The 16,654-nt window shown below is 44.7% G+C and overlaps 1 protein-coding gene across 6 annotated transcripts in view; it reads left to right on the top strand.

The window, feature by feature from the left end:
- Cadm1 (cell adhesion molecule 1) overlaps window positions 1–7,243 on the top strand; it is a 331,682-nt gene extending 324,439 nt beyond the window's left edge. For all 6 annotated transcript variants that reach the window (XM_005378170.2, XM_005378172.2, XM_005378174.2 and 3 more), the window contains 2 exons: window positions 2,436–2,567; window positions 4,532–7,243. In XM_005378170.2, the coding sequence (XP_005378227.1) occupies window positions 2,436–2,567; window positions 4,532–4,650 (251 nt within the window). In that variant the 3' untranslated portion in view covers window positions 4,651–7,243. The remainder of the gene's footprint in view (window positions 1–2,435; window positions 2,568–4,531) is intronic.
- The last annotated feature ends 9,411 nt before the right edge of the window (window positions 7,244–16,654 follow it).

Raw genomic sequence — 16,654 nt, 5'->3', positions numbered from 1 at the left:
TGAAAAGATTTTTTGTTTGTTTTTTCCTGTCCCAGAGGGTCCACATACCTGCTCTTCGCTCTCTCTGGTTTTCTAAATTTTCTAGAGTGTTCCTGCACCTAGACATGGAAGAAGCAATCTTCTACCAGTGGACAAGAGAATACCTTCCCTCAAATAAGTTAGACCTGTCTTTGGACGGTTTCTGGAAGCTTCTCTCTCTCCTCATTCTGCCCCGAGATGAGATTGCTCTCCATCTCTCGCCTCTTGTACCTTTTCCTTTCCTCAGCGTCTAGCGTCACTTTGTCTTCCTCACCCAGTTCTAAGACATATGAGGCTCACTGAGAGACATATAAATTCCAATAGGTCGGAAGCTCATGGCAGCTGGAGATTAGTTAATTCTTATTCCTACAAATCCCCCAGTTTGACAGCTCCCTAAGGAATATACACCTGGCTAGCTTTATTGTTACTTGTATACCCCTGTGAACACTTCTGAACTTGACCAATTGGAGTCCAACCCCGCAGTGTGTAAAAACCCTCTCTTCCAGCAGCGCCCCAAGGGGAGTTCTCCCCCTCAACAAGCTCTCGTGTCTGTAAAAAAGAAAAAAAAAATTCCATGGCAAGTCCTGCCTTGTTGAAATGACTTTGAGACAGTGGAGGCTGTAGCATCTGCAGTCGGCAACGTTTTCTGCTGAGGAGGGAGATAGAAGCCTTGCCACCATTTTTTGAGCTGAGCTTATTAGACAGCTTGCTGGAGGGGCTCGCACATCATGGTGCAGGCTAATTGGCTGCAGCGCTCTCTGCCTCCAACCCATCTCCATCCTCCAATTAAACTCCCATCATCCTGTTGTCCTGGGCGACCCACTGCTGCCTCCGACTTGGCACTTCTGTTTGGGTTTAGGGCTTTGGTTTTTCTGTACTCCTTCCAAAGGTAACTTAATGAAACACTTTAAATACTCCATTTTAATTTAAACTCTTTTAATTAAAGCACTTTTCATGGAATCCTCAGTCACGAGTTATTTCCCCACATCCTTCAGTACTTAATCTCCAAGCAGAATTGGAAATATCGATAGAAAGTGTAAATCATGCCCTCCTGCTGAAAGCGTTGTATCAGGTTTCGGCTCAAAAGAGCACCATTACCTTTAGCTGTCACGGATCTGTACACTTGATCGATAAACTTCAAATATTATTAGAGGTGGAGGCTTCAGAGATTTGCTCTGTTCTTTGGAGAGAGACAGAGATAATCTTTCTTAGAAATTGACTTGAATTTGCACTCTCAGTCTTCCCGGTGAAATGCATTTCTCTTAGGCATCCAGCAACTGCAAGGGGGACAGATTTATAGGCCATGTGCTTCTTGTACTGAAAGATTTAAATGGTAAATCCTTCACATATGACTTCACAAATCATGTAAAGTTAAAAGATTTTTACCGTTTCTGTTGCTGCTGTGCTTAAATTGTAGGGTACAGCTAGTAAATCATTTTAATGGAGGTGTCGTACTTGACTCAATAAAAAAAAAGACAATGGTTTAGCTTCCACTCCAAAATGTTAATGTATTAATCAACGGGAGAATAATTGTTTTTTACTACATTATAAATCTCGGGTGCCATTAGGATTTCAGCGAGGGGTGATGTAGCCACGTTCCTAAATTAAAATTGTTTACACTGCCATACATCCATTCTGCATCGCCATAGCTCATTCTGGGTTCATTTCGGAGTTGTTCCCCAGCCAAACATGTCGTTCCTCAGTCGGAAGAAGACATCCTGAGGGAGTGATGCTTATAAAGGAAAATTAATTGCATCATGCAGTGTTAAATAAATAAAATAAAAACCATCTGTGCCAATGGACAATTATTCCTTGCTGTCTTTTTTTGAAATAGGTTTTTAGGTTAAATTGAGGCTTACTCCCTCATATATCCTCAATGTAGCAAACACGTCACTTGTCCTTAGTCTTATAATTCTTACTCTATCTCTAGGCAGCTTTTGAGCTCTTTGATTTTCTCCTGCATATACCCGTTATGGAATGAGGCACTGGGCATCCATAGAAAGATCCCCTTCCTCCTCGCCACAGGTTCTCTGATCGCCTAAAGGTACCATTCAGGGCTGCCTTAGGTAGCCATGTCAGCTTCCTTAATTAGGATCTGCAACTGGATAAGGCATAGGCACCAAGACTAGGTCAGGACCGGGTAGACTCCCTGTCCCCCTCCTGGCTCCCTAAGCCTGTTCTACACGTATTAGCACTCCTGTGCCGCTTATAATGAAATTGCCTTGTGGGGAGAACAGATCAATTCAGCACTGGACAGGTCAGTCTGTTCCTTCAGTGTAACTTGATCCATCTTGACTGTTCTCTCTGACTCCTCCATTAAAAAGGAAGGTGGCCTTCTGACCCTGGTGCAGTGTCGCCAGGGCTCCTGGTGTCTTGTAATAAGCTCTACATCCCTATTCCTCTTGTGATTTCAACAGATTCTCGAGCAGGTGAAGAAGGCTCAATAAGGGCGGTGGATCATGCCGTGATTGGCGGCGTCGTGGCCGTGGTGGTGTTCGCCATGCTGTGCTTGCTCATCATTCTGGGACGCTATTTTGCCAGACATAAAGGTAAGTGAGGTGCTTTGGCAGGCAGGAGCAACACGTGACCACAGCCCCTGCCTCTGGGGACTCCGCAAGGTTATCCTTGATAGGCAGTTTAGTGTATGTGGCCACACCACCTATCTGATTTCTGAAACTGGGAGAGGGGAAAAAAAAGCAGGAACCTTAGCAGCTGCTGATTAGGTCTCTCAGAGTTGATGAGAAACACTCCTTGATGTGGATTTTCTCTAAATACAAAGCTTTATAGAGTTGTTACTCTCTAGTCCATGGAAGCGGGTAAAGTAAAAATAACGAAATGAGGGACTGGTGTGTGAGGGGCAGCATAAACTCTGAATGGTAAACATGAAACAGCCTACCCACAATAGGCTGTTTTCTAGGAGGCGGGCGGATGAGCCCTGGCCCCTGGCCCCAAGCTCTGGATAATTACACTAACTAGCCAGGAAGACTGGAATACTTCTTTGGTGTGATGTGCCCAGGTTATAGAAAATCCTTTGCCTTAAAAGCCACATAAATATGTATTTTTTAAATTATCAGTCCAATTGGTTTAAATTGCCATTAATCACCACACTTACCAGCTGTGCAGTCTGGATGGGCAATCATCATTTTGGGGCTCCTCCTCTCTGCCCCATGCTGCTGTGAGCCTCTTCTCCCCTCCTGGTAATTTCTTCTTCCTTTTCTTTGTCGGCCTTTGTCTTGCTCACTTGTTTCTCTCAAGCACTGTGCAGTGATCTGGTGGAGTTTCCCAGGCTCTTGCAGACTGCTTGATTATAACTGGGTGTAGGGAAGGTCCCTTGAGCATTGCAGTGGAGGTCCAAGGTACTTGACAAGTGTCCTTCTCGAGCATAACCCAGTTTGGAACTCTTCCAGCTGACTGGCTGAGAACGCTTGCCTCTCAGTGTTGAGCTTAACAGAGCCAGGAAGATGAGACCAGGGAGCAGGGCAGAGACTGAGTAGTACCCACGGAGGCCGGGGGAAGAGGGCGTGTGCGTCCCAGCAGAGGAGAGGATACGGAGGGAAGCACTTGACTTCTCCACTGTGTCACTCTGAAACATTAAGAGCCAAATGTCTCAGCCTCTTTAAATTTGAGAACCTTTTGAACTACAGAATACAGTGGGAGGAGGTCTATTTGATTAGGCCAGGAGGTTTAAATGCTACCCACATACTGTGCTGAGGTGCAGTCCATGTCTTCCTCCATGTAAACTCTTGGGATTTGGTGATAAGAATACTACCAATCTTGTAACGTTCTGTCTATTGTCATTATAAAGTGGCTGTGCCAATTAGCAAATCCATGAATCCGGGTCCGGGAATACACTTACGTAATGAGAAAATCATTTATTCCTGAAGACAGATCCCAAGCCTTGATTCCAGCCATCACAATGTCAAATTATTTCTCAATCTGGAACCCCACTCTGAAACTGGAGGCAGAGGGAAACCAAACATATCTGTGCAAGCTCAAGCATGTTCTCACTGACGGATAGCCAGTAAAGATTCTCGAGGCCAGGAGACTGTGGTTCCAATAAACAATTCAAGATGACAATAGAAGCGTCATCAGGGCCCTAATTCATTTATTGGCTAATTGCTTTTCCTTGCTTTGGTCTTTAACCATGTGCGTGCACATCTCTGGTCATTGGTCCTTGGTGTTTACTGTTTATGCGTTAGTCAGCAGCTCTCCAGCTTTCTGCATTTTAGCTCCCACTCACGTCTTCTTCTGCTGACATCCTCTGGTCATAATCACTGCTCTAATGTCTCATTTGCTGAATTATATCGCAGCGGTTCAGTTGGAGTGGTGCCTTTGGAACCCCCGGATCCCCATTTGTCTCACCCACCTCGCTCTCTTCTTCCAATTGTTTTTTCCCCTCTGCTGCCTGCACACCACTTCGGCTGATGATGGCCATAAAGCAAGTTGCCATCTCTGTACCACTTTACACAGAGGCCATCAGACAGTCACGGTGCTTTACCCCTTCATCTTTCAGGTACATACTTCACTCATGAAGCCAAAGGAGCCGATGACGCAGCAGACGCAGACACAGCTATAATCAATGCAGAAGGAGGACAGAACAACTCTGAAGAAAAGAAAGAGTACTTCATCTAGATCAGCCTTTTTGTTTCAATGAGGTGTCCAACTGGCCCTATTTAGATGATAAAGAGACAGTGATATTGGAACTTGCGAGAAACTCGTGTGTTTTTTTATGAATGGGTGGAAAGCTGCGAGACTGGGAAGGCTTGGGATTTGCTGTGTAAAAAAAAATGTTCTTTGAAAAGTACACATTGCTGTTTGACACCTCTTTTTATTTGTTTGTTTGCTTGTTTTAATTTTTATTTCTCCCTACCAAGTCAAACTTGGGTACTTGGGTTTAATTTTGGTAGATTGCAGAAAATTCTGTGCCTTGTTTTTTTTTGTTTGTTGGTTTGTTGTGTTCTTTTTTTTTTTTTTTTTTTTTCCTCTTTCTCTTTGTGAGCATTTATTTTTCCCAAACAAATTTTGGATTTTTTTTTCCAAAAACTCCCGTTTTGGAATTTACCTGCTGGGATTCCTTACAGTCTTCTCCCCGTTTCTGTTACCGTTTCGACTTTCTTTCATTTATTTTTGAGGTAACTGCTTTCTGTTCCAAGTTCAGTTTCATAAAAGGAGAACCAGCACAGTTTAGATTTCATAGTTCAGAATTTAGTGTATCCATAATGCATTTTTCTCTGTTGTCGTAAAGATTTGGGTGAACAAACAATGAAAACTCTTTGCTGCTGACCATGTTTCAAATACTTAGAGCAGTGAAGACTAGAAAATTAGACTGTGATTCAGAAAATGTTCTGTTTGCTGTGGAACTACATTACTGTACAGGGTTATCTGCAAGTGAGGTGTGTCACAATGAGATTGAATCTGTCTTTAATTCTGTGTCTGTAGACGGCTCAGTATAGATACCCCACGCTGTCCAGAAAGGTTTGGGGCGGGGAGGATTCCTCCTTTCTAATGCCCTAAACAGACCTGACAGGTGAGGTCTGTTCCTTTTATATAAGTGGACAAATTTGAGTTGCCACAGGAGGGGGAGTAGGGAGGGGGGGAAAAAGACAGTTCTGCTCTGATTATTTCTGTTCCAAATGATTCCATCCACCTTTCCCAATCGGCCTTACTTCTCACTAATTTGTAGGAAAAAGCAAGTCCAGGTGTTGTGCGAATGACAGAATGGGACAGGTTTTTTTTTGTTTTGTTTTATGTCTTTTTTTTTTTTTTTTTCCTTTGTGCTTAGTTAGGAAGGCGGTAGGACGTGGCCTGCATGTACTGTATATTACAGATATTTGTCATGCTGGGATTTCCAACTCCAATCCGTGTGAAACTTTCATTCCTTCCGATTTGGCTTGACAAAGGCAAGAGGTACAAAAGAAGGGCCGGTATTGTTCTCGCACTGGTCTGCTGTCGATCTCAGTTCTCGAAAAGGTCAGAGCAGAGGTGGAAAAAGCAGCATGTAGGGATTTTCAGTTACTTAATCAAAACTCAAATGTGAGTGTTTTTATCTTTTTACCTTTCATACACTAGCCTTGGCCTCTTTCCTCAGCCTTAAGAACCATCTGCCAAAAAATTACTGATCTCGCATGATGGCAGCCATAGTGCATAGCTACTAAAATAAGTTATCGTGAACATATCTTAGATGGGGAGCCTTGGGAAAGGTAGAGTCAAGTGACCATTTCCATTTTTGAAGGCAATGTGGGGATTTTCACTGAAATGTCTAGGAAATCTAGAAGTAGTCCTGAAGGACAAAAACTAAACTCTTACCTTATGTTTTGGTAAGGCTCCAGACTCCAGATAACAGTCCCTATGGAAAGATGGCATCAAAAAAAGATAGTTCTATATATATATATATAAATATATATTATATAACATTTTCAGTGAGTAATTTTGGATTTTGCAAGGTGCATTTTTACTATTGTTACATTATGTGGAAAACTTACGCTGATTTATTTAAGGGGAAAAAAGTGTCAACTCTTTGTTATTTGAAAGTGTGTTTATTTTTCTTGTCTTTATTTTAACCTTTGATAGAACCATTGCAATATGGGGGCCTTTTGGGAATGGATTGGTATGTAAAAGAAAATCCATTATCGAGCAGCATTTTGTTTACCCCTCTCCTATCCCTAGGCACTTAACCAAGACGAAAAGCCACAACGAACATCCCTTTTTCAATGGATTTTATAATGTGCAGCTCTATTCCGAGCCCTTAGCGCCCATTCTGACCATAGTGTAACCATATCAAAGGGTGAGAACCATTTAGCATGTTGTTGGAAGGCTTTTTCAGTTGTTCTTTTTAGAAAAAACAAAGACAAAAAACAACCATTGCTCACAGAATTGGCATCTCATTTTTGGAAGCTCCCATCTTTCTGTTTTGAGAAGTGTACAGTAGTGCAGTGTTCCTGATGTAACTTTATGGCTTACAATGTTGACATGTCTCAGGTCCATGTGTTTCGATTGGTGTTTTCCGTCTCAGGTAGATTGCAAAGTGTAGGCCCCACACATTGGAAAAAAAAATAATAAAACAAAGCAAAAACAGGAAATTATGGATTTTAGTTGTATATTGGTTTATGTATTTTTTCTTAAGTATACAGTGCACTGTTGGAAATGTATTGTTGAGTATTACTTTGTACAGGTTGATCACTTTTTTTAGAGTGAAGAAAGAACAAACTTGTTTTTTGTGTTTTTTAAAGGAATATAAAACAATGAAGGATGTATAATTGATGCCAAATAAGCTTGTTCTTTAGTCACACCAATGTCTTATTTTTCCCTCTAGGCCAGTTCTGTTTTTAAGGTGTACATGGACAATGTTACAGTGTAAGAAGCTCCATACCCATATGTTCCCATTCGCATTTTGTATTGGTTCATGTATACCATTTTTACAAAAAAAAAAAGAAAAAAAAGAAGTACTATAAAATATCTGTCTTCTTAATAAAAAAAAGTTAATGTTACAAAGTGATTCTTTAATCTCTTCATGGAGTTCTTACGGACGCCTCAGCCTCGGGGCCAAGCTTCCTCCTTAGGACCCGGCGCCGGCCCCAGCGGTGAGCAGTAGTGCTAGGAACTGGCTGCCCGCTGGCTTTCTCGGGACTGCATTCTCTCTCCTTCTGCTCACCCCTCCTGTCCTCGTCCTCTTCTGCCCTCTCAGTGGACAGGTGAGCCAGGTGCTGGGCTGAATGGCGGCACCTCCGGCGGACTCATTGATCTGTGCAGGTGTGCAGGACGCAGCAGCCGGGCCCCAGGGACAGGCCCAAGCGTGGACTTGCCTCCCTGCCTCACCCCCCTGTTTCACCAACCACCCCCACCAACTTCCCTGTGTTGCCTGCTCCACCTGTCTCTTCCTTTGGGACTTTGTGTCTTAACAGTTCATTCTGCCTTCTTCATTTAAAGTTCTCTCTCCTTTCACAAAAGGAAGACGTGAGCACTGGGGACTGGCTTGGCTGGCTGCAGAAGATCGTTCTCACTTGCTGTTTAGGTTGCTGATACTTCCAGGCCTGGGTGGACAGCAGGGTTCAGTCTGTTGTCATCGTCTTTACCTTGCAGGCCAAAGTGAACAATGACTACACTTCATGGTGGCTGACCTTATAGATGAGCAGATAATATTTGACCTGTCTCCAAGGGCCCTTTCCCACCGCTCACCCGCTGTGGTTGAGTTCCCCCCTTCTCTCTCGGTCAGGTGAATGGGGAAGGCTCAAGAGTGACAGAAAAGGTAAGCTCCAGAAAAGCCAAAGCTGTGTATCTTACTTTGGCCTCTTACAACCTGGTGTCTTGCCTGCATGGGTGTTCAAAAAAATTTTTTTTACCCTGGGAGGCTAGCCAGGGTATCAGTTATACCACATGAAAATGCGAAGTGTCCCTCAGTTATGCCGGCCACACCCGGGGTGGGAAGGAACCCACAGAGTCTGTGTGAATTTCTTGGAGAGGGAAATGAGTGGAGGCGGCAAGTCAGCTTCATGGAGATGCTGGGAACCACGCTAGATATGGCAGGGCGATTGCATGGAGAAGGAAGGCGAGTCGGGTGCAGAGGGCTTTGTAAGCCCAGCCAGCTTGTCAACGTGTATGGAAAGAATAACATGGAATCACCTCTACATGGAAGGAAGGTCAGCTGTGGCTGTCCTCAAAGTCCAGCAAAGACAGCCTTTGCCAAGGGGCAGAGAGCAAAGGGCGTGCAAACTCATCACCTTTCTATAGATCAAGACCCACATAGGCGATTTGGGGGAGCACTCAAAAGTGCAGCTAGAGTGAGCCCACTTAGGATTAAATCCCTGCCCCACCATTTATTAGCTGCGAAACTGCAGACAAGTTGCCCAACCCTCCCGGCCTTGGTCTCCTGCTCTGTACGATGGGGATTGCCATAACCTCAAAAGTTGTCAAAGAAACCACAGGCTGAGGATGTGGCTCAGCGGTAGAGTACGTGTTTAGCATGCAGGAGGTTCTGGGTTCCATCTCCAGCACACACACAAAAAAAGCAATCAAGGGGCTGGGGATTTAGCTCAGTAGCGCAGCCCCTGCCTGGCAAGCATGAAGTCCTGAGTTCAATTTCTGATAAACAGCCCCTGAGGGGAGAAAAAACAGCAGTCAATGCTTAGGAAGTAAGAGTCCAGATAGAAAATAAACATTTACTCCATCAGAATATAGGGTAGAGGCAAATGGTGATTAAAAGGAAATTACCGATGGCTGTAAGGAATAGTTTTTACTTAGAGGGAACTCTTTGGGGTCCTCTGTGCATGGAGACATCACACCCCTTTGAACCTTGTCATGGAGTTTTTAGTGACTCCTTTCCTTGTCACTATTCAGTAATATGAATGTTCCAAGCCATGGGTGTCATGTATGTAGTGCTCCCACTCATGTCCCTATTATCTGTGGCATGAAGCTCCAGATTCATCAGCAGCTTGCAGAGAAGGGACCCCAGAAGGTCACTTATTTGAGGCAGATGTAAGGTGGCAATTTGCCCTTTGAGCTCCACAGGGTATGCAAATGAGAAGGTGCCAAATGGGGTGTTAGTAGGAGCTTGATAAGTTGCCTGGTTCTTCCAATGGGATGGGAGTGAGAATGGTCCTCACTCCGTCCAGAGAATTTTCACAAATGTTTTGGCCTGGTTGCACTCTCCAAATACATCGATAATTGGCACAGTCTTTCACTGTCCTCTATCTACATGAAATGTAATTCTTGTATTGCTGTGGACTTGCTCCACAGAGAAATGTTCCTTTGATTCTGTCATCCCAAACCTGAAAGCAACCGTGCAATCACCATACGACAGGTAGAAAAGCCCTGCGTAAGTGAAGCATTTGTGTTCCATTACAACACTCTGCCTCAGACTAATACACCTATTTGCGGGAATGCCAGATACACAGCCTTAGTCATGAAGAGTTGGCAGGCACATTCCTTCAGAGTGAAATTGATATTCACAGCTACACATTATATTCAGAAACATTTCCAAAATGAAGCACTTGGATGTCCTGATCCACCGTACAGAGGAAGGAAGAAGGGATTCTCGGCTGTCATCTGAATGACCTAGTGGCCAATATAGGAAAGTCAGCTGTGAGTATAGTGTGTGCTCTCAGCAAGTAGCGGGTTAAAGGGGAACAGTCCAGGCTCTGGTTGCCTGAGTCTCGCATTATACTTAGAATGGGGCGCCAATTTTGTATTTTGAAACTTGGCGTTTTTTAATTTCCTCCTTGATAGAGGTAGCTTTTCAGCTGGCCTTGAAGAAAATCAGCTGGTCTGCCCTGAGTTTAGTGCCTTTGGTCCCATCATTAAGGACCTACTGAACCACTTGTTCCCCTTCTGGGGAATGGTGACATTTTTAGTAATGGCTAAATAAAGCCATAAAGTAACATTGTTATCGTATAAGGGCACTTCAGAATTTGGTGTGACGTATCAGGAAATTCATACACCTGGCCTCATTTGTGTTTATCTCAAAGAGTCCAAATGTGCCTTGGGTAGGAGCTGCAGGATTCATTGCCCCCAGCATGGCCTCATATTATTACACATGGTAGAAAGAGGGTGGTAGGCACCAGGGTAATATAAAAGCCTAAAAGCAAGAATCTGTCTTCAAATCTTCTAATTCTCAGTGTCCTGGCTCTTCGGTACATGGGAGAATATATTTGCTTTGTTTTTTATGCTTTGGTCTTCCATTCCCAAGTGAGCATAAAATGTGACTGCTGTGGGGGTCAGTGCCAGGAACTACAACTCAAACCTTGCATATTGAAATACGGAATTAATTCCAAAGAGGAACCTGACTTCAAGTCTACTGCACTTTCTGTCCCACACATGCACACCTACCCTCGCTCTCCATTTTACTCCCTCCCAATCTTCCAAGTGTTGAGCTGGGGAGGGAGGACCACTGCCGAGGGGCAAATCCACGTGGGCTCTGGTCCCAGGACTTCTCCAGCCGCCCTCTAATTGGGCGCTGGCTTACAGTCATATTGCAGACATGCCTGCCTTAAATCTTTGCTAAGTGCTATCTTCTCAGGTTAATTAATCACCAGGCTTAAACTTGCTGTTACCAGCAGGAAGTCCATCCTGAAGTCAGCAATGTTACGATTGCATCTTCTAATACTGTTTATCCTGCGTTAGTGTTTACTTAGGGGGAAAATTGATCCGTAATTGATATTTCAGTCTTCCAGAGCTGGTGTTGGAAGAGCCTAATGCAAGCCTTTAATAGCAAGCAAATATTTAAATCCCTTAATGGTTGCTGAATATTGAAATGTGTGACTTTATTACTCTTTTCTGGTTTGTTTTCTCTGTAGTTGTGTATTTCATCGTTTAAACTTGCAACGGATGCTGGCAGGCTCCAGTCTAGCTAATCCACAAAAGCTGTTTGCCCAGACACAGCAGTCCTGATTAAAAAGTATTGCTATGGAAGGGAATCTTCTGCACTAATCAGTCTCTGTTAGCTAGTGATGAAATTACTATCCATCTCTCTCTCTTTCTCTTTCTCTCCCTCTCTCTAGGCCTGTTTTCTCTAACCTCTCCCAGAATAAAGTGATGGGGGCAGCTATAGTGTTGCAATTAGGAGCATGAATCTTTTATCGTTTGGACAAGGAAGGGAAAATGCCATTACTGTCAACTGAAATGTCCTACTTGGGTTTTTCGCTCCTACTTCCCTGCCAAAGCCCATTGCTGCTGCTGAAAGTGTGTAACATTCACAGCTGTTCTTGATGGCTTGATTCTTAACACAGCCAGAAATGTAGCCTGGGAGATGCTTAAGACAGTTTATGGAAAATAATAGATTTCCTTGCAGAAACACCAATGCATCGAGAAGGGCGTGGAGTCACCAATTTTCTCCCTTTCTGGCTTCAGTCACAAAGCTTTTTGCTAAAACATGCAGGCCCTCTTGAATTCTCTGTGTTTTCCCGGTTGGTTCCTCTCAGCACCCACAAGTCTCTGGCTATGGCGCCCTTTGTCTCACCACTCACCCGCAGCAACCGTGGGATCTAAAAAGCAGCAGTGCCTGCAGAAGAGGAAGGAAAAGACTACCAAATAAAGAAGAACTCCCAGGACACCGGCTGCTGAGAGCTAAGACCAGGTCCACCAGCCTGGGTGCTCCAGAGACAAGACAGCTATGTTGGAGGTCACCACTGCCATCTGCATAAGGGTGGGTCACCCTCCCATCCCTGTGCAGCACCCCGTGTGGCCATCAGAAATGCCAAGAAGTGGCATAGTTAGTGCTGCTAGCTTCTGCTATGAAGCCCTGACACCATCACCATGCCCTGGCTGTCAACCTGGCCCTTAGATAGGAACCTCCGGGCATGACACTCCCCTTGACAGGTCAAGAAGGAGTGGCTTCGCGGTCTCACATGTTGGGAAGGCTGCAAGAAAGAAGCCACCACAGGGTTGCAGCTTTCAGACTGTTTATTCAAATGCACTTCAAAAGCCATGTATCCCCGCTGGTGCCTGAAAAGAAAGGTAGAGGGCACGGCTTGCCACCCCAGCCGCATCTCTCTCCCTTTCGCTGTAGCTGCAGCCACAAGTACCCCCAGCCGAGTGCCACCACTCCCCCACTGTTTTCGTTCTCCGCTTCTAAATGGAAGCCATTAATCATACTAAATTGTGCAATGATTCCAAGATAGGGAGAATGCTGATGGCAAAAATCATTCTCCTTTGTTGTGCCAGGCAGGCAAAAGGCAGAAGTATTAGCTCGCTGCCCTGCCTGGCTTCTTGCAAATGCTGACCATGTGTTTGCCTACGCAGCTGCCTCTGTGCGCACGGCTTATTTTAGCATTGGTCTCAGGCATCCCAACTGTTGACAGAAAACAAGGCACCCATCCACTTCTTTCTGATTGGGAAGACTTGTAACTGGGGCACACCCCTCCCCTGCAGTCTTTCCATCTCAAGGTCCTCAGAGCCAGGGAGGGCTCCTAGGGGCTTTATGTGGAAAATCTAAGGTGGACTGAGATGGAGTGAGCTGGTAAAGTAGGCTGTGCCCCCTTCCCACCCACACACACTTCTGCCAGCTGGGTTGCAGAAGCAGCCAGGTGTGGGTACCAAGGAGGCTTTTTGCCTTTCCGAATTTGATGTGTGCTTCGCTTTCGACAAGCCTCTTTGTAAGCCACCCCTTCTGAATTAGAATCATTTTCCAAAAGCTCTTAAGCTATGATTAATGCCAGGGCTGTTTTTAACAATCATCCTGCCAGTCTTAAGCTGTAGTCATTTTCAATAATTTGGAGTGCTCAAAGGCAAGCCAGGAGTTTGTTGACAACAAAACCCATAAGAGCACAGCCAGGCAGCCACAAAAGATGGAAAAGCAAAGGGACCATTTGGGCTTAGCTGGCTTTCTGCTCCCAGAGTTTCACCACTAAAGTTTGATTGAACGCTCACAATACATTAAGGATCCAACTGTGAACATGGCTTGGCGAGAGGGCTGCCAGCCTGGCTTTTGTGTGAACAAATGAGCAGCGTGTTTGGAGAGCTCCTGGTTTATTTATGGACATGTGTGCTTCATTCATGCCATCCCAAACCAGAGGGTCTCATTTGTCTTCCCCTTGCCAGCATCAGAGACCAAGAAGTGCAGTCGCTCTGCTGTGGGGCTGTTTACTTCCCACAAATGCTGAGCAAGTCTCTGGCCGGAATTTGGGATTCCTTCTCTATGGATGGCCCTGGCCACTTCCCCGGGCGTGTGTACTAAACCAGCCTTCTCTACACTTGGTGGTTGCATGCTAGAGTATCCATCTGTTTGCAAAGCCCAGACTGAAGGGAGCTGTGGCTTGTGATGTCCGTGATCACAGATTTACTTAGATTTGACTTTGGATGGCGCTTCTTTCCAGCTCTTTATCTCCCCTGGTAGGAAAGGGTCAGCTCTGGGTGTCAGAAATTTAACCTAATGAATTTGGTGTGATTGATAGATATTTGTGTCTCCATTCAACATTGCCACCACACTAGCTGTTATGTATGTAGAGTGTGTTGCTAACCAGGGAGACTACGGACCTGTGGTTATAGCTGGGAACTTTCATTAGCTGACTTCCCATAAATCCCCTTCAACCCTGAATTTGCAATAGGATTCCCAGTTCCGGTCTCAACATGACCTTAGTGGTAGCAATTATATCTCTCACCCCTCTCCCCTTTCTCTTGACTTAAGCCTCTTTCTTTTGAAGCAGAATAGCTGATTACTAGTGGCTGTTCTTGAGAGCTATATTTCTATCTTAGCCAAGGCTACCCCAAACCAATATCATCTACCAGTGACTCTGCATGTCCCCAATTTACCCTCCTCATAAGAGTATTGCTAGGTTTTCTTGGCAACTTCTGAGAGGCCTCAGTGGTACATCATCCTGCCTGGCATGGCATATGCTTTAGGGTCATGAAATTTGGGGGAAATGAAAAGTTTCCCCCAAACTTACACCTTCCCTTATATTTCTTTTAGTTAACAGCACCGTCGGTCTCCCAAACCAGAAGCCTCAGTGCCCTTCCTGATTCCCTCATCTCCTACTTCTAACTAGTTAGCAACCCCTGCCCATTTTCCCCTAAATGCTGCTCAAGCTTGACTCAAACTCATCATTTCCATGTCATTTGCCTCATCCTGGCCCTCAGAGGAGCCTTCAAGGACTGTAACAACCTCTTTTCTGGCTTCCCTGTCCTCTTCCTCCAGCCCATCATCAGTCCTAAACCCAAGTGCCCCAGGTCCCTCCCTTGCTTGGAGACCCTGCCTGACTGCAGAATAAGCCCAAATCCTCACAATCTGCCATAAACTTAGTCTGGCCTTTCAGTCTCACCTTGTGATCCCCCGCCACTTGTGCCCAGACCCAGGCCCTCACCCGATAATCAATGAGCTATTTCAGCACCATTCACACCTCTGTGCCTTGGAATACTCAGGGCGTGTCTTCCTCCCTGGAGGTGGATTCAGGTTGTTTCTTTATTTTCTCAGTTCCTCATACTTGCCTCTCAATTTGTGTCCTTATCACATATCTAGATGTTTGTTTACCTACCTGTCTCCCTCAATAAACAGTAAATTCCTTGAAAATAGAGACTGGATCCGATCCAGCTCTGTATCACCAAAGCCAAGGGCAGTACCTGGCCCTTTGCTCAATAAATTATGCAGTAATGAGACCTTTTTCCATCTATAGTTGAATTAGTCCTTCATCTGTTCATCTCTTTCCTAGAAATATTCTGGTAAGGCCTGCCCTCTTCCAACCAGAAGTTCTAAAATTTCTCAAACTCCCTCTGCCTGTTTTGTTAAATTCTCACTCTGGCTTAGTTTTTATTTTGTTTCTTTTCATCCTGGTCAATGTTGTTTTTTTCCCATCCCTGCCTTCTAACTTGGTAGGCTGTTTTACCCATGAAAGTCAATATATATATATATATACTAAAAACCTTTACAGGGTCTCTGAACACGTTTGAGACCTGGGAAGATAAAGTTGGAGCTCCAAAACTCAGAGAAGACCAGAAAACTGTCAGATCAGACTTATTAGATGTTTCATTAAATATCTACAAAACCATAACATTGTCAACCACTCAGCAAACTGCAACCAAGCTGGTAAATAATCAGGTGTAAAGTATGCTCAAGGCGGGGTTGTGATGTGGAACAGCAAACACCTCTGTGAACTGAGGTTGTAGGCCCCGCAAAATTTTAAAACAGTCCTGCTCTATCCTTTCTTGCACTCTTTCATCTGCCCTCTGAAGCTTGCACCCAACTCTGAGCATATAGAACAGGTTCTGGAGGGATCCAGCCCGGGAAGGACCAAGACCTGCCAATTGGGCAGCATATAACTTTTATGAGCCATCAACCCCCTCCCAGAAGGCTGACACTTTGCCAGAACCTGACAAATGCAGCGGGAGGCTCAAGATGGAAACCTGAGCTGCCCCAAATGTGCATAGAGCATTTTAGACTCATTAGCAGCTGATTCTTGTAGGTTGCGCAGCAGCAATCTGCAGAGATGTCTGACCTGCATACCCAGCTTCCAATCTGTACAGCAAATTGTTGAGATGGACACCCTGGGCTTTGAAGGGCAGGTGACTTCTCTGCCCTGCTGCTGTTTTCCAGCTTTTGGGTTTTGTGTTGGTGCGTGGGAGGAGAAGAGCTAGTGGTGATGAGCTCCAACTCCAGGAGCCGGTATTCATGAGTAGTGTTTCCAGCTGTGCCTCTGATTCAGCCGGTGACCTTGGGCAAATCGCTTCCTCCCTTGGCCGGCTCTCCATCTATAAAGAGCCTCCATCTCAAATTGTTTTGAGTTATTTGTTTGTAAAGTACTTTGACATCGCAGATCTAAAGTACAGTAAAGAGCAAAAATACTGCTGTTGTTCTAGTGCATTTCAAACCCCAAATAAAACGTGTTGCTTGCTCTCGAGTTGAAAATTGAAAAGCTTGTAATAATTGATAACTAATTCCGCTGTAGCTTTATGGTGTCTTTGCCATCCTGGGATCATCCAATTTTTACCCTTTTTCTTTAAAAATAAATAAAGGCTCTTTTGTGAAGAATGGTTTTTATTTGGTAAATGATTTTGACTTGTATAATTACTTCTGTGACTTTTCTTAAAAACTTCACTCAGGCTGAAAAAGCCGCACCCCGGCCCCCGCCCCGGACTTCCATCTCAGCGCTCCATAAAGTAATTGTGCAATTAGGAAGAAGTGGCTGGAGCGTCACATTTCTCTGTATTTTAAGTT

This window comes from Chinchilla lanigera, unplaced genomic scaffold (assembly GCF_000276665.1).
Source record: "Chinchilla lanigera isolate Chin_1 unplaced genomic scaffold, ChiLan1.0 scaffold00011, whole genome shotgun sequence".
Classification (NCBI taxonomy): domain Eukaryota; kingdom Metazoa; phylum Chordata; class Mammalia; order Rodentia; family Chinchillidae; genus Chinchilla; species Chinchilla lanigera.
This window is presented reverse-complemented; position numbering and strand designations above follow the sequence as displayed.